Source organism: Cryptomeria japonica, chromosome 6 (genome assembly GCF_030272615.1).
Source record: "Cryptomeria japonica chromosome 6, Sugi_1.0, whole genome shotgun sequence".
Lineage (NCBI taxonomy): Eukaryota > Viridiplantae > Streptophyta > Pinopsida > Cupressales > Cupressaceae > Cryptomeria > Cryptomeria japonica.
In genome coordinates, this window is record NC_081410.1 from 680,842,273 (window position 1) to 680,867,081 (window position 24,809).

General features: G+C 43.1%; 1 protein-coding gene across 1 annotated transcript in view; it reads right to left on the reverse strand.

Moving 5' to 3' along the window:
- The window catches only part of LOC131031435 (external alternative NAD(P)H-ubiquinone oxidoreductase B1, mitochondrial), a 215,996-nt gene that overhangs the window by 102,683 nt on the left and 88,504 nt on the right, over positions 1-24,809 (reverse strand). Inside the window, exons 3-4 of the mRNA XM_059207574.1 lie at positions 14,795-14,998; positions 14,332-14,582 (exon numbers count right to left, since the gene is read on the reverse strand). Coding sequence (XP_059063557.1) covers positions 14,332-14,582; positions 14,795-14,998 — 455 coding nt within the window. The remainder of the gene's footprint in view (positions 1-14,331; positions 14,583-14,794; positions 14,999-24,809) is intronic.

The following is a 24,809-nucleotide window of genomic DNA, read 5'->3' on the forward strand; positions in this document are numbered from 1 at the left end:
CCTACGAGATCCAAATAATACACCATCCCACTACTCTTCTCCTGTCACCTAAAAAGGGGACATTACAGTATATTAGGTGGATAATCAACCTTTTGTTGCTCAAACTGTGTAGGCATTATTCTACATTTTGCTGCCCACTCTAGCTGATCATGGCGAATTAATCTCTCCATCCTCCTAAAAGAGATCATTCGCAAGCTCATACCCTTAAATGCTTTGAGCACATGTTTCCTTCCATTGGCTTCAAATCTCAGCTCCATGTGTTTCACATTAAGTGTAAGATCCTCAATAGCATGAACCCAAGTCATACCAAGCACCACATCCATGTCACCCATATTGACTACATAGAAATCAGCCTTAAATTCATAGTCACTCAAGTGCATAGGGAGGTCGGTAATCATTTTGTTACATGTGAGTGTATAACCATGCACCACCTTAACACGAACTCCCTCAAACTCCTGTGTCTGAATCTCGTGCCTTGCTACCAACTTCTCATCACTGAAGTTGGGCATGGCACCTGTATCAAAGAGGGTGATGACTCTCTACCCTACTAACAATCCTCGCAACCTAAAGGTACCCTCTCGATGTAAGGAAGCCATGCACATAGTAGGTCCTTTACCTTCTAACTCATTCTCAGACACTTTAGAAGCCTTTTTGTCTCAAAATCCTCATGCTCAGTCTACTGATCTGAAAAATCAGAATTATCATCATGTGCATAAACCAATTCCATTTGCTTGGCCTTGGCCTTAGGCCTCAATGGACACTTATGCTCAGGTGTGTAGGGTGCCTTACGCCAAAAACATAACTTTTTCCTTGTCAAATCATTCAAACTCTCCTGATTTTTGCTCATAGGAAATTTATTTTTAAAGTCTGATTTTCTGGTCTTCTTGATGGAAATTTATTATCTTTGTTTGAAGAGGAAAACTTAGGTGGAAACTTGCTTCTAGGTGCAGCTAGTTCCATGCTTCGTGCTTTCTTCATTGCTTCCATCAAGGAAGGTGGATAAAATGCCTTAATCCAACCTCTCAAAGGCAACAACAATCACTCTATGAATAAAATAACCAGTCTCCTCTTTGAAATGCTCGGCACCATCTCTGCAAGTCTCTGAAATTCCCCAATATATGCCTCTAAGTTACCCACCTGTTTCAGCTATGCTAGCTCTCTGAAGTACATCTCAGGATCCTTACGATTAAACCGCTCTATCAACCTGTCAATGAACTCTACATATGTATTGATGTGATTGTGACCAAGTGTGATTAACCCGTGGTACCACCAGTCATGGGCAGCACCCTCCAAGTGTAATGTGGTAAATCTGATGGCATCTTCTTCGGGCATTGGTCTTAGTGACAAATAGTTATCTAGCTTTTGCACCCAAGCTCTTGTTGTACTTTTGTCACTTCCATCAAAATATGGCATGGTAATTTTCCCAAGAGTATGCTGATAATATGTCTGTGCTCGAGTGTGATAATCATTTCTCCCACCATTCCTTCTATCCCGTTGGTTCATGAACTGATCAAATGACCACATCTCTCTCAAATCTGGTGGTAGAGTGGAGTATTCTAAATAGGCCTGTCGAGCTTCATCTGCACAAGGTATAGAGGTTCTTCCCGTGGAGTGAAGGTGGGGAAGAGAGGTCTAGAGGCTGATCCTCTAGTAAAGGTATCACGCTGATTAACTGTTCTATTTATTCCAATGCCTTCTGCTTCATTGTTGCTGCCACTCCCACGAACACCACTATTTTCCCCTGAATTGTTTTGATGATTTTGATTTGGTTCAGGTTGCTGATTGTTGTGTGATTGCTCCATTTTTCCTAGCAGTCGTGACATCATGTCAATTAGGGTGTCAAATTTCCTTTGAATCCTAGCATCTTTATCCTCAACCACCATGTTTGGAGCTTCCTTGTCTTTTCCTCTTTCCCTCAAGACTTTTGAAAATGTTTCAACCTCATGTACCTGGGGATTTTGATATTGTTGCCTTCGTTTTTCCCTGTTATAGTACCTAATTTCCCTATCACTCATCAATCATAGGATGGCAGGATCTTGGCTTTGATATCACTATAAAGACCCCTTGTCTTCCAAACACTGATTTTCACTGAAGGATAATGGTATCGCTGATTGTCTTTGGTTTCTTTTTGGAGTTTTGTAATTTTTTTGTGTTTTGTGGATTTATGATAATGAAAAAGCAATGCACATAAACTTCTAATACATTCTGAAATCTGGAAACTAATATGGTCATTCAAGAAATTTAGAGAAGAGGCATTTTTGAATCTCTATTTCATTAATTTCTATATCATTGATAGTCACAAGCATACCCAATTTGCAATCAGATGTTGTCTCTATTATTTCCAGCCAAAAAGCAACTCAAGAGTAGGTCGGAATCCTCAAGAATCGTTGTAACTTGTTCATGCATGAAGTGCTGGTGTCTTGCAGCTAGCCGCCCTCTTCGTCAATATTTTCAGAATTTTTTGGAAACCTCTTCAATGGAAATCGTACCTAGCTGAAACCCTCTTCTTCTTTCAGCTATGGCTGCCTATGTGCAGGTCGTACAATCTTGATTCGGCTGCCAATGCCTCCTTGTTTGCTAAGTACCAATTACACCATTAAATCTGAACCAACATTGAGTACTAACTCTGAAAATTGTTATCGGGAAAAAGTGTATAGTTTAGTAATGTTAATTATTGATAGTTAGTTAGCCGACGGGTAGGTAGTTGGAGTCGCGACGGTTGTGTCGAACCCCTTCGGCTGTCATATATTGTACCACCTCCGGGTGTTGGAGGACATGTAATATGTACGACAGATATAATATGAACATCCTTTGACATTAATGGAAAGCTTATTCTGGTACTTCTTTTGTATTTGCATTGTGCATTGCTGTTCGATTTCTGTATTCTTCCTGTTTACCCAGTGAGGTAAACATTTGGCGCCATTGCCTAGACGAACTCGGAACGGAAGACACGGATGGCGCACAGACCCAATGGGCCTACCCGTTGCTGAAATAAACCCAGAAGTCGACAATGCCCAAACAGAACTCTACGTAGGAGAAGACACCGCGACAAGAGAATTTTCAATTCTACTCCAAGTAGCCATTCAGACCTACGTTCGACGAGAGGCGGTGGAGGCGAAAGTCCCACCAAGTGCCGTGTGGACAGCGTTGGAAGTGAGTCCGGAGGTAAATCGGTTGATGAACCATCTCCACCGATTGCTAGCACAAGCATCGTTGGCACAACAAGCTCGCCTGGAGGAGATTGCCCGGGAGGAGCGACACCAAGAAATTTTGCAACAGTACGAGGAACGGGAAGCAGAACGAGATGGCGCCAGGTCAAGGGCATTTGAATCGTGAGCCATATGGGACGGAATAAAGAACACTTATTGTAATAATTATGTCATATTGTTGGCATAAACTTGTCTTCCACATTATGAATGAATAAAAGTGTTCTACTTTTTATGTCATTAAGTATATAGAAAGCTGTCTGGGAATTAATGCCCAATACACTGAATAAAGACAAAAATAAGCAACAATATATAGATGAACGTGCAGTAGCCCAACGTGCCTTGATCCTTGAACAGCAAGCGGAAAGGCGACAGAGGTATAAGCGAAGAAAGGAGGAACGCTCCGAAGGGGACGGTGAGGCCAGCGGCCACCCACGGAGTCGGGAGGAGTTACTTGCGGAAACCCGCCGCAGGATAGAGTGTACCAAAACTCAGTTGAGGGATTTGAGGGACTTGCCACACACACCAGAGGCTAGGAAAACTCCAAGGAGTGGGGAGGAGGCAGGAGAGGGAGAAGACACCGGAGCTGCCAGGAGTGTCGGAGGGACACCGAGGCACGGCGGTCAAGCACCCCTTATAGGATCTGACCCATCCGGAGTAGGACAACAGCCACCAGTAGTAAAAAGACAAGGCATGGCACAAAAACAAAAACTTCCAAAGTTCCATGGGGATGGGAAAGAAGACCCTGTCCGCCACTGTCGCACTTGTGAAACAATTTGGGGAGCGAATGGTGTTACCGATGAGGACGAGTGGGTAACACAGTTTCTCGCAACCCTGAGGGGTGTAGCCATCGACTGGTTTTCGGATACGGATAAGGCTAAAATTAGCACATGGCCAGACTTGAAGAAGGAATTTCAAGCAGAGTTTCGTCTCCTAAGAGACGATAATGAGATCGTAGCCGAAATCTACGGCACGAAACAGAGAAAGGACGAGACTGTTCGAACCTACAGCCGGCGGCTCAAAGAGCTGCTAGGAAAGATGGAGAACCAGCTGGCAGACGGACTGAAAAAATGGTGGTTCGTGGAAGGTCTAAAGAAATCCCTTAGACGAAAAATGAAGATAGTACCTCCCTCTTCATATTCCGACGCCTATAACAGGGCAATGGATTTAGAAAGTGAACAGAAGACGTCCAAGAAGAAGAAAAATAAATCCTCGTCGGAGGATGATTCCTCTTCTGACAAAAGTGATAGCAATGATGACGACTCTAATCGGAAGGTACGGGCTCTCCAGAAAGATATGGAACGAATGATGAGAGAGATAAAGGCAACCAAAGGAAGCACAAGCAAAGGCGACGAAGGGGAGTTATAGTGCACGGACTGCCGTACCGACGGACACACCAAGGGGTCTTGTCCGAAAAAAGCATTTTGTGATATTTGCCAGATTGCCGGACACCTTACCAAGGAGTGTCCGTACAATATGAGGACCCGTAACCAACAGGTTCTCTTTACAGAACCATCTGCGTCAGCCGGCATGTCTCAGCCTGCGAGCAACAACGCCTCGTCTGGCGGCTATCGAAACAACAGGTGAGGAAGAGGTAATAATAACAATACGAATAATAGAAGCCGAATCCAATACGACGCTAAAGGGCGGCCGATGATACAATGCCGAGCTTGCAATCACTGGGGGCATTTCGCTAGAGACTGTACAGTGGAGGAAGCACCACAAAAACTTTGCAAGTGGTGCGGTCCGGGGGACCATGATGATGGCAATTGTCCCAAATCTGGCGTGAACCTGTTGAATGTAGAAACGGAGGATGTACTCGCCATAACAAGGTCCAAGACGAAAGCAGCCACTTATCCAGATCCCCGCACGAAAAAACGAAAGGCATTGGAGGCACGAGCGGAACTGGAGAAGGAGATGTCAATGAGCAAGGATGCACAGGGGCTTGCGGGTACTTCTCGCTCTGAAGGAGAAACAAACATTATAAACCAACTGTTACAGGTCGAGATACCCGTCAAAATGAAGGACCTCCTGGAAAGTATGCCGCACTTGCGAGCGACATTGTTGCAATCCGCAATGATAACCCCAGTAGGCCGACCAATACATGGCAAGGACAACCTTGGCGAGACAGCGGCAGACCCATTAGCCCTGACGATCAACAATGGTAGACACCCAGCAGTGGTGGAAATGGGTATACTGGGCACCATCCTGACCAACACCATTGTCGACGGCGGGTCGGGAGTAAATGTCTTGCTAGAGGAAACATGGAAAAAATTGGGTAAACCTACTCTTTGGCCGTCCACCTTTAATTTATTGGGAGCAGACCAACACGGCATCAAGCCGCTTGGCACACTCATGGCGCAACCAGTGACGATCGGAACACAGCCGTTCGTCTTGAATTTTGTGGTCATCCCATTGAAGAAGAAGGGGTATGATGCCATCCTCGGCAGAGGCTGGTTGGTGGCGGCCAAAGCAAACCACAATTGGAAGAAGAACACCTTGTCCATGGAAAAGGCTGGCAGAAAGTATACCATTGACCTCAAAACTCAACTGGTCAGTGAAGAGTTGGCATCAGAGTCAGAGTCCGACAGAGACAACGATATCAACGAAGGAAAAGATGGCAGGGAACCAGATGACGAAGGCATCTTAGGAATTCAAGCCTGTTCTGAGGATGAGACGGATTCTTTGAAAGGGCTCTTCCATTGGCAAATGGAAGACTATGAATTATTGTACGGGTGCAATATGTTGGGGATTGAAGGACCTGACATGAACGAGTTTCTGCCAGAATACGGACAATACAAGGAAGGGGATGTCCCTATGAATGACGCACCAGCGCACCAGTTTGACAAAAGTAAGCCCATAAGGTACGAAGAATGCGCACTTCAAGTTACAAACCTTGGAGAAACTTCAGAACAGAAAAACATTCTAGTCGGCGACGACTAGAATCCGGTCTTAAAGACAGCGGCGTTCAAAATCTTCACAGAATACAAAGATGTGTTCGCTTGGACGTATAAGGACCTCAAGGGGGTACCACAAGAACTTTGTGTACATCGAATCCCTCTAGTTCCCAGAGCCGTGCCCGTACGGAAGCGGCCATACAGGATGAACAAAAATTATGCGGCCAAGGTAAATAACGAAATTGACCGCATGCTTGAATCAGGGATTATCTTCAAGGTCCAGACGAGTGAATGGGTATCACCCATTGTGATATCCTTGAAAAAGGAGGCCAATCAGATAAGAATCTGTGTAGACTTCAGGTGTTTGAATGCTGTCACAATTAAAGATCCATTTCCCATACCATTCACAGACACCATCCTCGAGGAAGTCGCGGGTCACGAAATTTATTCATTTATGGATGGATTCTCCAGACATAATCAAATTTCCATTGCAGACGAGGACAAATTGAAGACCACCTTTGTCGTAGAAGATGGCGTCTATGCATACAACCGGATGCCATTCGGGTTGTGCAACGCGCCAGCTACCTTTCAACGGATAATCCTCCATATTTTCGATAAAATGTCCGTAGGAAACTTCAAAGCATTCTTGGATGATTGGTCCATTTACAGCACGGAGGAGGCACATCTGGCCGCACTTAGCGAATGCATGGAGAGATGCCGACGAGCCCGCCTCGCCCTAAATCCCAAGAAATGCAGATTCATGGTGCCTCAGGGCAAGTTACTAGGGCACATCGTCTGCAAGGCTGGACTGAAGACGGACCCTAACAAAGTACGGGTCATTGTGGAGATGGAGGCGCCCGACGATGTCACTGGCGTCAAGTCATTTCTTGGGCACATCGGGTATTATAGGCGGTTTATTAAGAACTTTGCCCAAGTATGATACCCACTTGATAGGCTGACACAAAGGGGGGAGCCGTACGTCTGGGGGATGGCCCAAGAAGAGGCTTTTCAAGAGTTAAAGTCACGGTTGGTGGGTGCGCCAATCTTGACATACCCAGACTGGGACAAAGAGTTCCATGTACATGTCGACGCATCCAACTTCGCCATAGGGGCCACCCTGGCACAGGTTGGCAGCCACGGGCTGGACCACCCAGTGTATTTTGCAAGTCGACTCTTGTCAAACGCAGAGAGGAACTACAGCACGACGGAGAGAGAAGCCCTCGACATGGTATACTCCGTCCAAAAATTCCGACATTACCTATTGGCGACACCATTCACATTTTATGTGGATCACCAGGCGTTGATGTATTTGGTGAACAAGCCAATCATCCAAGGGCGGATTAGTCGATGGTTGTTGCTGTTACAAGAATTTACGTTCAACATCATTGTCAGACCTGGCAGGAGCCATGTCATAGCCGACCAGCTATCACGGATCAAGTTTGGAGAGTCGGCCGAAGGCGTTAGCGAGGATTTTCCGGATGCCCATCTTTTCCGCATTGCCATCCTTCCTCCCTAGTACACGAGTGTGGGTGAATACCTGTCAACGTCAAAATTTCCTAAGGAAATGTCAGCAGGCGAAAGACGGAAACTTGTATTAAGAAGCCGAACATTCCAACTTATAAATGGCCTTCTCTGCAAAATGGGACCTGACCAGATCCTACGACGATGCGTCTTAGAAGAGGAAATCCCAGGAGTATTGAGAGAAGCCCATGAAGGGGCCGCTGGAGGACACATGGGATCGGATACGATAGCAAGGAAGGTCCTACTAGCGGGCTTATGGTGGCCGACACTGCATAATGACGCCAGAGAATGGGTGACAAGTTGTGATACATGTCAGCGTGCTGGGCGACCGTTAAAGAGAGATTTCATGCCACTTAACCCGTCGCATGCTCAAGAGTTGTTCGAAAGATGGGGGTTAGACTTCGTTGGTCCATTGAAACCGAGTCGCGCCCGACGATGTAGATACATTGTCATGGCGACAGAATATTTGACCAAATGGGTCGAAGTGAGGGCTTTGGCAGACAACTCCGCCGTCAGTACAGCGAAATTTATTTATGAACAGATTATCACCCGGTATGGAATACCTATTCAATTGACAAGTGATAGAGGAGGGCACTTTGTAAATCATATTATTCGACTACTGACAACCGAGTTCAAAATTTTTCATTCCCTATCAAGTCCGTACTATCCCAGGGCAAACGGTCAGGCTGAGGCGACCAACAAAATCATGGTGTCAATAATTTATAAGTCTTGTGGGGTTGAAAAAGAAGACTGGGAGGAGCGTCTGCCGTCGGTACTTTGGGCGTACCGAACAACTTACAAAGTAACCACCGGGCAGACACCTTTCCAATTGATGTACGGCCAGGAGGCTGTGGTACCAGTGGAATTCATGGTGCCAAGTCTCAGAATCGCTATTGACAACAGGCTAGGCGACATGGAAAGCCTTCGAGAGAGACTATACGCCCTAAATAAGTTGGATGAAAGACGAACGATGGCACAGTGGGCGACAGACGTGGCCCAGCAACGAAGGAAACATTGGCACGACCAACACATTCGAAGGGCGAGGTTCACCCCGGGGCAGTTAGTTTTGAAATATAATGGACGAAACGAAATTAAACCGAGGAAATTCAAAGTTCGATGGTTAGGGCCCTTCCGGATACGTGAGGTCAACACGAACGGGGCGATAAAGTTATGGACGCTGGACGGGAAGGAGATACCAGACGCAGTCAACGGGTCCAAACTGAAGGTCTATCACGAACGGAGGGAACCGGGAACCTCCAGTCAGACGGCCGCAGCTAAAAATTTGAAAATTTGAAAAAAATATATATATATAAATATATAAAATGGAAAAATATATATATATACGAAAATTTGAAAAAAAAAGTATATATAAAAAAAAAAATTGAAAAAAAAAAAAAAAAAAAAAAAAAAAGGAAAAACGAAGAAGAAAAAGACCACCGTACGGTGGACACGTAGTGGCACCACCAACGGTGGATACCACCGTGCGGTGGCACCACCGAAGGTGGAATCCACCGTGCGGTGGAAGCCACCGACGGGTCGCGTGAGCGTGAACGTGAACATAAAGCCGCCCAAACCCAAACGGAGGAAATAAAACACACCACCACTGCCGAAGGAAAACAAGAAGATATCGCCGGGGGGGAACGAAGTAAAATACCACGCGGTGCCAAGGACAGGAACAACGCCGAAGGCACATCACGCCACCCGCGCAAAGGGAACAGGAACGGCGTACGAAGAAGACCACGCCGCACGTAGGAAACACCGCGGAGGGAGAAGAGGACGCAGCCGAAGGGAAAGGAAGGGCGCGGAAGCTACCGTGCAGTGCAAGGAAGGAAGTTGAATTTTGTGCGAACACCGTGCGGTCAATAAAAACGCACCGCACACAGACATATCACCGTGTCTACCGCACGCCCAACACACAGGCACATCACCTCCGCAGTCTTAGCTGCCCGGAGGCAGTTAGCCGCTTTTTGCAAGGCGACGGCTAAAATCAAGAATCAGTTACAGGAAACTAATGGAGTCTGCAGGAAAAAGGAATTGGAAAAAACGGTTGCAGGAGGGCAGCCACATGAATAAGGATACGCGAGTTCTTCCTTCGGGTGTTCGCATAGCCGGTAACACAATGCACGCCAGGCAGAAGAGAAAGGCACCACAGCAGCATGCCGCACGAGGGAAGAACGCATTGACCCCACAGCAGATCACCTTTGAGGGATTGAATGGGTCCGAATGCAGGAAGTGGTGGCAGGATACACCAGATGATGATTTGGTGAAGAAGAGCCTTCGGAAAGCAGGAGTGGAGTGGGCCGTCCGAATGCCTGTGTTTGCTGTTCGTGAGTATGAGGGAGCATTACGATTCATGGTTGATACCTTTGATCGCCATTCACGGACGAGTACTTTTGAATACCTGGGGAGGGATATCACGGTATCCTTCAAACCTGCAGATTTTACGAGAGTGTTTGGCATTCCAGGAGTACATGGCAAGAAGGTGGAATTGAAAGCTAAGAAGATGACGCGGGAGGAAAAAGAACATTGGATTAAACGAGTATCCCGAGACTTAACCACAGCAGAATTAGAGAGCATTGTTGATGCCACGAAGAGCCGTGGGATGCGTAGGTCTTTTGTTGCAGAGGGCCATTGGCGATGCATAATGGACATCATCAAGAGCAGGTTGACAGGGTCTGGTAGGGCATCGGACATCGCTCTCCCGCAGATCATATTGATGAATGGACTTCTGAATGGCATTGTGTATGATTGGGCTACATTGTTATCAGAGCGGATGTGAGAGTTCTTGATGATGGAGCATCGCACGTTTTACATGCCCCACTATGCCATCGGATTGTTTCTGGAGGCCACGCGAGAAGTAGTACCGGAGGCAGAATTGGAGATACAGCCACAGAAACCATTAGCAGACGGTGAGCCTCCTATCATGCATTGGCGACACCTTGACATTGGCCACTCTTCCGCGAAGCGGAAAAGGATATTAGAGACCACCTCAGTAGAACCTGATAGTGGGCGAGAAACTTCTAGCAGTGCAGAGAATGAGGAGGATGAGGAGGATGAGGATGACAGTAGCAGTCGTGCCACAGACGAGGGGAGGATGGAGCCTGCCGAAGAGCGAGTGTTGTTTGCACCACCCACACTCCCACTTGGCACACTTGTGGGGTCGTCAGCGGGCAGTACTTCGATTCCGGCATTTGGGCAGAGCCGCACGCCCGTTACACTCGGGCCCATGCAACCGGCCGCATCACCTTCCGCCATACCACCGCAGCAGGCTCGTGCACCAGCCGCAGGACCGACTCCCGCAGAGGCATGTACTGACAGTAGGGCGGAGTTGTGTGGTCCATCGCAGGGAGGCGTGGCAGAGGAGATGGTTGAGACGGAGCCTCAGGTGCGACTGGACGTTGTGGGATCCGAGGCAGTGGTGACGGTTGCTGCCTCCTTGTTGGAGGAGCCCATCGCAGGACATGTTTCCGAGGGGGAGAGAGGGTCGGAGGTGTTGAGTGCAGCTCCATCGGTGGCGGCTATGGGGAGTTGGCTGACCCAGAGATTCCAGATGACAGTGATGCCACCCATAGGAGCAGCTGTATTCTCACCTCGGCAAGAGCCTCCCACTGAGGTGGTGGATCTGGAGGATTCCTCGGCGGAGACGCAGGCACCAGCAGAGGGACAGGTGACTGGAGAGGGTGTTCCTACCGGCCCAGAGCAGGCGACTGTTATACTTGAGGGGGCGGGGGAGACACCATTGTGCCAGCAGGATGCAGCAGGTGTGGTCCCTGAGGAGACTTTTGAGTTACCACGTGGGCTTCCTGTACCTACATCGGGGCTGGATGGGGAGGATATTGAGGTTTACTTGGCAGATATGGTGACGAGGGGTCGGTGAGTGGTGGCCGCGGCTCAGACACGAGCTCTGCAGCAAGTTGTGGAGGAATTAGAGCAGGTCCTCCAGTTTATGCAAGACGGCTGTCCCGCAGCTTTCACTTCATGTTTTGAGGCACGAGGGTGGCCAGTTATCCAGACGGATGCGATGTTGGAGGCTTGGAGTGTGCCTCAACCCGTCGTGGAGAGTAGGGTGACGACTCTCATCCGGGAGATTGAGCAGGTTTACAGGGAGGCCTACTATGCCTTACGCCAGACGCAGCATGAGTCTGCGGTTCGCGAGGCTACTCGAGTTGAGTTAGAGCAGGACATGGCCAGACAACAAGCCTCGTGGGCAACCGAGAGATCAGAGTTGGTAGCACAGCTTGAGACAGCCCGCGCAGAGAAGGTTGCGGTGGACACCCATCTTTCGGAGGAGCAGAGTGCGCGGAGTCTCGTCCAGCAGGAGTTGGATGTTGTTCAGGCTCAGTTGGTTCGCATGACAGAGTCCGCCGATACCAACGAGAAGGAGCTACTGGAGGCTGCGCTTATGGTGAAGACGGCCTTAGTGAAGGTGTTGGTGGCAGAGCGGGATGTGGCAGCACGCACCCAGCAGGTCTATGAGCTCCGCGCCCGCCTGGCGGCCCAGACACCCACATCTCAGCCTTCGACTTCAGGGACGCTTCCTCAGCCCCCTCCTTGACTTTGTTTTGGGTGTATATATGCATTGTATCCATTTTGTTGTTAGTCGTCGGAGACGACTTCTTTTTTGGGGGGGATGATGTTATCGGGAAAAAGTGTATAGTTTAGTAATGTTAATTATTGATAGTTAGTTAGCCGACAGGTAGGTAGTTGGAGTCGCGACGGTTGTGTCGAACCCCTTCGGCTGTCATATATTGTACCACCTCCGGGTGTTGGACATGTAATATGTACGACAGATATAATATGAACATCCTTTGACATTAATGGAAAGCTTATTCTAGTACTTCTTTTGTATTTGCATTGTGCATTGCTGTTCGATTTCTGTATTCTTCCTGTTTACCCAGTGAGGTAAACAAAAATTTGTCACCAATCTGCTCAATATTGACTCCTGGATGAAGCCAATTCTCCTGTGGCCAAACTCACTGGATCTTTCACAAATTCATGAGGCTGAAACACTGAAGAATGAACGTTCTTCAATGCCAAAACTCTGAAATCTGCAAGAACCCTTGCCTTCTTTCCAGAGCTTAAAACTTCAATCAATCTCCTCAAAATGACAAGTCAAGAATGAATCGATTTTTCCAAAGAAGCCCTTTTATATCTCCTCACCCAAGTTCAATTTTCTCCAAAAAGGCATTTAATTGGCATTAAATGTTATAACTTCGAAATCATTAATATTTCACCCAACCTTGGGAAGTGTGCTCATAAATTTAATTAAATATTTTGGCCCCTTCTCATGATGTCTAGACCCTCACTTAAGTGATTTATTATTAAGTTATAAATAACTTTATAATTAACCATTTAATGAATTAATATTAATTTGGTCACAATAATATTAATATCTCCTTAAATACACCATATATTAACGTGTCATTTGAAGCAGGAGTCTCTCCTCATAATTCCCCATGTGACCAAACACACTTTCTAAAAATAGAAAGGGTCCATCTCTATTGCTTTTGACTTACTAAAAATAGTAAGTATGCAAACGGAGACCAAATGAAGTCGAACGAAGACCAAATGCATAAAACTCTGAGCATTGGAGATGACACACCCCTCAAAAAATTCTCTAACCAACGTCATTAGCCTACGAGGGTCACATGATAGGCTAAACCTTTGCTACAACTGTTTGTCAAGGAGAAGGGGACATTACATTCTTTGAGGAAGGAATTGGACAAAACTAATGCTCACTTGAACCAAAGTTTGAAGTTTGAGAAGACTACCAAGATCCTAGATGATATTATTAATTCTTAGAGGTCACCATTCATTAAGATTAAGCTTGGATGTGAAGAAAATCAAGACTCAAAGATTACAAAACATCCTAGGAAGACAAATGTAGAAAAGCCTAAAAGATGTGCAGACACACCCAAAGGATCTGTCAAAAAATGAGGACACCAAGAAGAAAGAAGATGCAACAAGTGGGAGGACTATTCCAGCTTATTACATCTATTGATTTTGTAAGATCACCAAAAGGATTTTGCAGCAATAGAAAGATTCAACAAGTTGGAGGACTATTCATCTATAAGTAAAATCCAGTGAATTTGTTGGTTATGAAATAAGCCTTCAATACTTTCTTTTGACCATGATATCTCATGAACTGAAGTGACGCATCCTTTTGGATCACAGATGGATCTTGAAAAACAGCCAGCAAGAAGTATTTCTTGGCCATCAAATATTATATCTACCATTCCAAACAGGTACCATCTTTCCTAGATCCATCATTTGCAGGTCTTTGGGCATGGGAAGGCACCCATAAATCTATAAATTAGGGCCTATTCCATGAGGATTTGTATCCTTCTTTCCATTTCTTCCATAGAAGAGGGAAGCCTTGGGAGACTATTCATCTATAGGTAGAATCCATTTACAATAATCCTTGAGGAGGATACAACACAAAATGTTTTAATTTATTATGTCATACCTTAAATTGCTTTCAACATCCAACCAAACCTGTAAGTTGTTAAAATTATTTAGTCACTGATATATAAAGCATTAATCTAAGTCAAACTAATTGCTAAACAATATTGTCTTACAATTGATCGAATCACCATTCCAATATTATAAAATCCTTAGAGTGTAAAATGCTCAAAAACAGATTCTAAAAGCTAGCTTGTTTTTAGTTTAGTAACTATAGATATAAAGTACTACGTTTAGAGCCTCACATGTTCAAAATATGGTCACCCGACTGAACGACTGTTATCTTTACAAATTCCTTCAGTGAAGGATATAGTTTAAGTAAATCATCATGAATAAAATCATGTAACTCTGCAGCAAATTCTATTCCAGTGGGCCCTCCCCCAACTACTACAAAATGGAGAATTCTTTCTCTCTCTTCATTGCTTAAATGAGGCAGGCTTCCTCTCTCGAAACAATCCACTATACTTCCACGTATCCTTTGAGCATCCTCCACTTCCTACATACATTCAAATATGCAAAATTATTTATTGGGGTACCTCAACACTTGGATAGATAAATAGCATTTGTCCAGCATCATGCTGGTAAAAGAAATCTTTTTGGGGGATCTTTTAAATTTCCTTCAAGGACATCCCTACTTGTTATAGATAAGTGTAGTGTGTACCATCACTTTTTCACGAAATGCAACCACAAGTCAAAAGCAGGTAATACCTTTAAAAAATGGCAGTACTTATCTACCCCAGGAGTGTTAAATGTGTTTGATTTAGCTCCCACTGCAATAATCAGGTAATCATAATCCAAGGCAAAATTTTCCTTGTCTTTGCTATTATCAATATTAGAACAACAGAAGATTTTCTTCTGCTTTGAATCTATCTCCGAGCACTCTGCTTCCCAGAAACTCACATCTTCCTCCTTCTGTAAAACAAAAAAAAAAAGACACGGGGTAAATGTATCATCACTTCAAAGTTCATACCTGGTATTTGAGCTTCCTCCTGTATTTGTAAAAAAAAACACTTTCATGTTAAACGTATAATCACATACAATATATTAGGAATTTGAACGCTGACTTTGTAAACATGACATCTGAGATCATGAAAACTCATCAGTAATAGTTTGAGGACACCTCATAAAATCTCACACAACCATAAAATATTTTAAGGAAGCCGAAATAAGAATAGAAAGATTTTAAGTCTCATATTTCCCAGGCTGCTTAGTGGTTCAAAATACAAAATATGTGCCAAGCAGTTTTTGATAATTCGTTTGCTCCCATTACCAGAATTTGTCTAGTGCATTGACTCAGGATCATTGTGAAAATTATTAAGTGTTGAACTCAAATTGTGAAGAATCCAAAGTCGACCTTGGGTTTCCTTTGGAAATCCCAGATCAAGGTCAAAATCCTCTATCAAGTTTGGAAGTTCTTGAATTGAAAGGCAAAACCCATTGGAGCGATTCAAGAAAGGATTGTGGTCCTTGTCAAACACGGATTTGTCCTTGTTCTAAGATGCAAATTTTGTCAAAGTCCACATGGATTTCAATTTTTTCCCAATCTTGATGTGAAATAGGGAATTCTAACCTTTGAGCAAATTTGATCCAAGTGTTTGTCATTTGAAGGTGAAATTATGATTGGAATTATGGATTTCCACTAAGGAGTGTAAAATTTTGTGAATGGGGAAATTGTTCTTAAGGATTCATGGATTCATCCTTTGATCTTTGAATTTCACTTTAATCGATTCCTAACTTGGAACATTTCTTTATTTCACATTTAATCCATTTCCAAATCCTTATTTTCTTGGATAAGCTATAAACTTTTCACCTTATTATCCTTGAAAATCCGGATTTTGATTGGTGATTTCCTTAAGTTATTGGATTTTCTTGCAAATTCCACAAGAGGATCTCATTTCCCTCTTTATTGTGATCAATTTCCTTGTTTTTTAATTGAAAATCCATTTAGAAAAAAAAATCCTTATTTTTTGTCAAATCCTTTAAAATATTGGATTTTTATTGTCCCTACGCAGATCGACTTTCCTTTAAATTGTGAAATCCTCCTTTAATGTCCAGATGCAATAAGGATTTCCGATTTGATTTTATCCCTATTTTTGGCTTGAAACTGGAATTTTTTTCCTCATAAAATCCTTGTGAAAATCGAAATTCCTATGAGAAATTAGAGCCTTAAATTTATCAATCCTTGTTTTTGGCCTAAAATAGGGATTTTATCTTATGATTTATCCTTGTTTTTTGGGGAAAATCTGGAATTTTTTTTATCAAGCTATCCTCGTGCAAATTGATCTCCCTTTGAGAAATGAAAATTAATCCTTAAAATCACCTCCAAATAGGGATTATTGCTTTGTTTAATTCCTTGTTTTTGAGGGAAAATTGGGAATTTTCCTCAAGAAATCCTCATGCAAATTGAATTTCCTCTTCTCCCTAGAGAAAAATCTGCATCAAAGATGAAATTCCAACATTGTAAATTCATTGTTTTTGCCTCCAAATAGGGAATTTTACCCGATAATCCTGATACAAGTCAAGTCGAATTTCCTCAAGGAATGGTTAAGGATGAGCGCTCTACCCTTATTAATACTGATTTGAAATGAAAGTTACCTAAATGCTTGATAGCCGACTTGCTAAAGAAGAGACAAATTCGAAATTTTAATTGGTAAAAAATAAAATTTTAAGTCCCAAGTCAGCTTTAAGGGGAAAAGGTGTGAATCCTTTTAAGAGCCATTTATAAAGAGGATGCAAAGCAAACATCAAACATCATTCAAATTCGTTTTAAGGAGCAGATCAAAATCGAAGTGAAGGAGCAGAGCTGCAAATTTAGGCAGAATTGTTTTTTTTTTTAAAACAAATTTCCAATCAGAATGTAAGATCTCAAGGTGCGAATTAGGGAGAGATTACATGGGTTTCCAATCAGCAAAACAAATTGTTTCCAAGTTTAATGGACTGATTTACAGAATTTCTTAAAAATTAAAGTTGCATTCCCAGAGATAAAAATCAGAAATTAATAACGAAATTTTAGAGATTTCATCCATTCTTTAGTGTTTTGATTCATAGTGTTTCCTCTTTCAGGTTTGATGTAAAGGCAAACTGGTGAGGAGTGAGGCTGCAAGGATGGAATGTGAAATGGAAGACTCCACCAATGCAAGGGTAAGATCAGCACATATCAGGGCAGGCACGAGGTTTACATCTCATCAAGGGGGAGATGCCAACACAAATGTTGATAGGCAAAAAGGAAAGAAATAATAATTCAACATCAAAACATTCAAAGAGGTAGCAAGGATGGATTTCACAACTTGGGTTGGAGATCAAGTAATCCAAGGAGGCAAATCAAATAAAGGACTCAGACAAGAACACTTTGATGGTGTGAATAGGAGATCAAGACAATGTTGCATCAAGAAGGAATTTCACAAGATGGAAAGGCTTTGCAACAGCAACAGTGATCGAGACTAAGAACTTTACTTCATGGAGGAAAGAGACATCATGGCATCAAGATTTTTAGCATATCAAGTGAGCGGACTCACCAACAAACAACAAAATGAAGATCAAAATAAAGATGTTCAAGTTCATGGAGCAACTTAAAAGGCACAAGGTGGGGTAAGACAACATCAAGACTCTGCAAAATGATCAAGGCAAGCCATTCAAGTAAAGAATGATGATTCATAATCGCAAAATCAAGATCAATATCTTAGAGGGAGAAGAACTTTACAACAAGGACAAACATAAATGAGGGAATTGTTGTGACCATTTCACACATCGCCCCATCGCAAATGGGGACCCCCTCTTTTTGCTTGTTTTTCGCTCGTTTTTGCTTTCGTTTCTAGGATTTTGTTAGTCAGTTAGTCGTCTGGGTTTAGAGTCAAGCCTTAGGGTTTTAAATTTTGTCCTTTCAGGCCAGAATCCAGTCGCTTTTGAGAGTTTTTGAGTTCCTTTTCTAGAATGCAAATTTTGAATGCAATGAATTCGCCAAAATGGTCTAATTTTCAATTGGAATGTTGAGGCAGAGCTTTAATTTGTCTAAGTGTTGAAAGTGAAATATGAATTTTTGTCCGATTGAATATCTTGACCAAATTTTTGACCTTTTTTGATTTTGATCCTGGGCATTGGAATTGATTTGTTTTCGCCTCGTGAAGTGTTAAAATGTGAAAAATCATGTTATTTTGGCCTGTAGGAGCAAAATCGCTCCTGTCCCTCAGTGAAGGACGGGAGCTCATTTTCAAATATCTCACTACTCCTGCAGAGTCCGGACAAATTTCGAGTTGGAAATGATAGAGAGAGGCGAGATCTTTCCATTGAATATAAATTGAAGATTTTCATGAACACAGAAATGCCTCCAGGAGAAAAATCGCTCCTGTCCCTCAGTGAAGGACCGGAGCTACAAATCAAATTTCGCCTTGTCCTCGCAAGATTTCTATGACTTAACAATTTGAAAGGGTCCGAAGGAAGATGCTTTGCCAAATGAATATAATTTGAGATGCAAAAATGAAGGAGAATGACCCAGAATGCTAAAATTGCTCCTGTCCCTCTCCAAGGGACCAGGGCGAGGTACCTTGTAGCTCTCGTCCCTCTCCCAGGGACCAGAGCGATGTCCTTCATTAGACAGAATCCGGGCAAAAGTCAAGGCAAGTTTACGTTCAAAGATAAGGGAAAACATGAGATGGACGCGTTGAATACAAATTAAAGATTTTTTGGACGTCCACTAGGGTCCTAACTGCCTAGCTCGCTCCTGTCCCTCAGGAAGGGACCAGAGCGATTTTTGCCATAATTGCTTTTCTTGCAAAGTCACAGATGATGTCAAGGCATGGACGAATGGAGTGAAGAAAGACGAGTCCGTTGAATATAAACTTGGAACCTGGCAAAGTGAGGTAAAGGCTACAAAAGGAGGATCGCTCCTGTCCCTCTCCAAGGGACCAGGGCGATACAATGGTGATGTTACTTCCTATGCAATTTCAAGGACGATCCAAGTCAAGACAAGGTGGCGAGGGACATTTCAAGGCGTTTTTAGCAAGCACAAACATTCAAAGGTCGTTATAATGAAGAGATTTGCACCCTAGGACCTAGTTCGCTCCTGTCCCTCTCCAAGGGACCAGGGCGATGTTAGATGCATTGGCCATTTCATGCAAGTTTTTACGTAAGGACAAGATGTTGCAATGTTTTAGAGGGTCCATGGTATGATAAAAAGATGATATGCAAGGGTTTTGAACGTAAAATGATCATCATTTTGAGCATGGAGACTATATCGCTCCTGTCCCTCTCCAAGGGACCAAGGCGATTTGCTTTGGATTCCTCGTTTTGCTTCAAGTTCAAGCTAAGTCAAGACGTCATAAGATAGCATATGGTCCAAGGCATCGTTTGAAGATAATTCGCAAGAGTGTTGAACGTCCAAACATTGCCAATCAAGGTAAAAGCTCATATCGCTCCTGTCCTTTGGACAAGGACCAGGGCGATCCTATCAAAAGCGCTCATATTCCTCCAAAATCGAAACAAGGCGAGGTTAAGCGAGGCAAGGGACGACGTTTGGAGGACATCACAATGAAGATCGAAGATCAAAAATGCAAATTAAACGTGAAAAAATGAAGATCGCTCCTGTCCTTTGGACAAGGACCAGGGCGATGAACATCCAAAAGGGACCCATGAACGCACACAAGGCAATCAAATTCGAAGGACCATCAAAATGATCAATTTTCAACGTGGAGATGAAGGAGTTGGACGTAAAAAATGCAAAAATCAAGACAAAAATGGTGAATCGCTCCTGTCCCTCTCCAAGGGACCAGAGCGATGAGGTACGTCCCTTTGTTTTCATAGTTTTGGCGCCAAATAAACAAATTCAAATTTCCTTAAATGCTAAGTTCGATAAAAAATTGAAAATCCTATTTAAACTAGCATTTAATATGGCGTTGATCTTTTATTAATTATTTTTGCCTTTAAAAATCGAAATTTGAAAATTAAAAAATGCAACGCATTAATAATTAATCAATTAATTAATTAATATAAAATCGATTTCAAGCGCTCATGTATCCAAGTCGACCTTCTTATTTTATTAAAAATCATTTAAAAATCATTTAAAAAGGTGTTTTTATCTTCAAGTCAGCCAAAGGGGATGAAAGGGTGAAAGCGCTATATAAGGGGAGTGAAAGATTTCATTTTCACACATTCATTTTTTTTTTATCCTTCATGCGAATTGAGGAAAGCAAAGGTGGTGCGAAGTGTGCTTGAAGTGTGGAGTGCGAATTAAGTTGAAAACCAAAGGTGGCGCTAACATCAAAGGGTGGTGCGATATCTTGAAGACTTCATTGGAGCGAATTTGCCATGGATTAAAGACCACGTCGAAGGTGCGAGACTTGGAGATTTGTTTGTGCGAACTTGAAGATCCATTTGAGCAAATTGACAAAGGCGATAATTGAAGATCACGTTGAAATCCAAAAGGTGGCGAAGTTGATTTTTTGAGGAGACCACATTGAAAATCTATTTTTTTGCCTCAATTTTGCCTAGGCGATCTTTTCCTTTTTGCATTCTAGAGTTAGCTCTCTATTGAGGTATGGTGATTTAATTATTATTGCTTTATTCTTTCGTCGTCATATTTTAAATTTTGAAGTTTTGAATTTTGATTTTCTTAGCTCAATCGTTGTTTTTTAGGGAATGATAACTCTAGAGACTTATTATGACGTTTCCTAGAAAACTTCTCTCTCTTATTTATGTTATTCATTGCAAAATCAAGTTCTTATAATGAAATGTTGTGTAGGTATGGCAACCCCAAAGGCGGGAGTATCCACCAACCGCTCAGCTCTCATGAAAGAAGATCAGAAGACCGAAGAGGTGGAGACCAAGATCGTGTCAAAGTGGAGCAACATTGGAGATACAAACTTGGGAAACTTTAGCACGAAGAAGTTCCGAGAGGTCCCTTACATCGGCAAGCCATCACCTGTCGCCCGGAGAATAATAGAGAGTGGCATCATCAAGGCGGCCGGTTTTCCTCCAGCTATTCAGTGCCACGAGTTGATGATCGAGTGTGCCCGTCACTACAATCCACAGTCCAGGACAATTGTGTCCAATGAGGGAAACACTTTGGCGTACCTTTCAGAGGAAGCCATAAGTGAAGCCTTCCATCTTCCAGAACACAGGGACATGATATACAAGAGCATTGAAGGAGCCAGATCAGTGTACGATGATGATCCAGATGCTTGCCTAAGCATAATCAACAAGAACTGGCTACTCAAGAGTCGTCCCCGTCTAAGCAAGGTACCGAACACACCGCATAGGATTGATTTCCAGGAGGAGTACAGAGATTTGATTACCATGCTCAACAGAGTTACAGGAGCACCTCATGCCTTCTATTTTGAGAAGTGGATGTTTTACTTCATCCAGGTGATTGTTCAAGGAAAGGGTACAATACATTGGGCTAGGATAATTAGCCATTGCTTAGACGTACAGTTGAGGAGACTCAGGGCTACTAAGTCCTTCCACATGAGTTCATACGTCATCTATGCTTTGATCAGGAGTGTTGAGTACGCAGGACTACCTCACAGAGGAGTGATTGGAAGAGGACCCGACGAGGTCAGAGCTTGTGAATCCTATACTTACTTGCATCATCCGCCAGGGAAGAACTACAAGTTAGTCAATGATACTTTCACGATGAACATCACAAGGACGTTGCAAGGTGGAATTCACAACAGATTATCTCAGGATGCCCAGGAGTTCATCAAGAGGTACGGTGCTTGGTTCATTCAGTTTCCCAAGTTCACTTACATTAGAGTACATGGATGTCCTTTACCTCCATACATGTTGCCGAGATATCCGACAAACAGAATTGTGTTACTTGAAGTAACAAGCCAGTTGGCAGCGTATGTGAAGGCATTCAGACACAGACATCAGAATGGAGTTCAGGTACCTATTATTTTGGGTAATTCAGTTGAGGTATGTCCTAATGTCTTAGCCATGGATGACGCAGAGAAGGAGTTAGCCTTGCATTCTTTTTCATCTTTTGCTTGGAGAGAGAGTTTTGATCCCCATGGACATTTAGAGGAGACGGTCGGTAGAAAATTTAAGCATGAGCACCAGATTGAAGATTTTATGATGAACCTCCTAGATGATCTTGAAGTGAAACGAAAGATACATTCTAGATTGCCTTTGGATTTCATCAGGAAATGCAGGATTTACAGAGTGGCCGACCAAGCTCAGGACAATGGCAGGCACATCCAGTCTTCCTATGATAGAGAAAGCAAAACAATAAGGTTGGATTGGAATGAGCCCGAGGCCGTGGATTTAGATGATTTGATGGCACCAGTTTTGTCTTGTACTCGCAGATGGGTAGACGTTCAGCATCAGAAGTTGAGAGAACAAGGCATAGCTATGTCTTTTACTTTGGAAGAAAAACCAGCCGAAGGTGGAGCTAGCGTAAGTGAAGGCAATCCTAATCCTAGGAATTCGGGTGAAGGTAACCTTCGATGTGCCAGTGAGGGCAATCTCCATCCGAGAGGTTCGAAGAGAAAGGAAAGATCAGAAAAGAAAGAGCCTTCCAAGAAAAAGCAAGGTGCCAACAAAGATCAAACACCAGGTACTTCTTCCAGACTAGAGGATAGAACAATTCGAGTGGAAGAGTCCATGGAGTCGATGGTACAGAATGACAGGCAGGAGGAAGGACAGGCACAGCATGTTTCATCAGATGGATCTCTCCAAGACTATGATTTAGAAGAAAATAATGAAATGACATCTCCTCCCAGACAAGAAGAAATAGTACATAAAGAAATTCAAGTTCAAGAGACAAGATCGAATATCCCAGATTGGTTGAAGGAAAGATTGACTAGGGTGATCGTAGTTGAGGACGAAGACAGTGCAATTGATTTAGAGAGCCTTGTTGGACGTTCACATGTGATAACAGAGAAGAAGAAGGCTACAAAGATGTCCAAGATGATTCGAGATGAGACTGGATTCAGAAAACTGCAGATAGCTACACCGGCAGCAGATAAATATGAGGATGAGATCCTAGCAGAGGACTATCATATACAAACTATTGAGTTAGGACCGTCCACAGCAGAGCAGACAATGGATGATGCTACCGACACATTTGAAGCATTAAAAGACAAGCTTAGAGAAGAAGTGGAAAAGAATAGAAAGCTTGAGAGAGAGAGAGGTGCATGGAGGACATATTTCAGTCACATCAATGAACCTTTGGGACGTCAAGATCCAGTTAGATCACCAGTGCAAGCATTGCCCCTTCAATCAATCAATGAAGCAGAGAGATTCAGGAACCTGGTCCAGCGTACATGTAGTTGGATGGATAGATCTCATACAGTGGCCATAGAGTTTGTTAAAAGGATGTCGAAGATCACTCATCAGGCTATCCAAGTCCTTGAGATAATCCACAGATTGATGGTAACAGTAGCTGCATTTGCCCATACCAAGGACGTTACCATCCCTGTCTTGAAAGTTATAAGACACACATCCAGAAGAATTTTAGCGCAGGAGAGGATCTTAGAAGGTGATTCTCACAGTTTGTTTCAATGGTCAACCTTACTCCATATAAAGAGTGTTCTCTTCGAGGACATCAGTATTAGATGTGGCCAAGTTGAGGAGGTGATCAATCCGATCCAGGACAGAGTATTTGAGGTACTTCGTACCATTCTTGGCAGAAGGATCGAGGTCGAGACAGATGTGGATATGCAAGAATTTGAGGATAGAATCAAAATCATCTTTCGCAAGGATGCAGATGACACAGATGAGCAGTATGATCAGATGTATGCCACCATGCTCCTGATTGATAGAACGAAGGAACTTGAATCTACTTGGGACGCAGCTCTTCTAGATGCATTCGATCAGGTCATCCACTTAGAAGAGAGTATCAAGAATCTTCCCGAGATTCCAATCACAGAAATCGAAGGAATCGTGACAAAATTCATTGCATATGCTAAGAAAGAGAATTGGAAAGGGAATAAGATTCTAGATGAAAGGTTGTTACAGATGACATGACATCTTATTTCTCATTGGTTGATACCTCCTAGGTTTTTGTGCCGAATTTAATATTTGGCTATGCATTTAATATTGTTCAGTAAAAAGGTCATTTGTAACAAACCCTAATTAGGGTTTAGGTGTCATGATCTTGTCCGTTGATTTACTTTCAATCTGGACCTTTCATTGTAATTGGGGATGCTATATATACCCCCATTTTTCATTTCATTGGGTAATAGTAATAGTTGATGTAATAGAGAAGAGAGATTAAAGCTAGAAGCAATTTTATTTTGTAGCAAGATTGAGTCTTGAAGAGAGAAATTCAAGCAATTGTTGTACATGATGACTTGGAAATCAATAAAATATTGAAGTTATGGTGTTTTGTTGCAAATTTCTTGAGTTATCTTCATGGTTGTTTGATACACTTGAATCGTGCTCAATCGAGGTAGTCGTTAATTTGAAAGACTAAGTGTGAGATTTGATATTTGGTAGGATTCGCAATCCAAACCACTAGCTTCTTGCTGATTGTAGGAACGCCTTGCGTGGTCGACTGGAGAACACTTTGAGTCCTTAATCTTCAATTATCATTGTGTCTTGGATATGTACCTTCGTAGTAGTGTCCTTGGTCTTTGATGCATTGAACACCATTATATTACCTTAGAAGATCGCACTAATTTCAATTGAGTTGTTATCTTATGGCAAAATTGAAGTTGGTTGAGTCTTGCCAAATCTCGTCCATGCTAAGTCATTCATAGGGTTAGGCTAGATTAGAACTCTTAAACCCTAT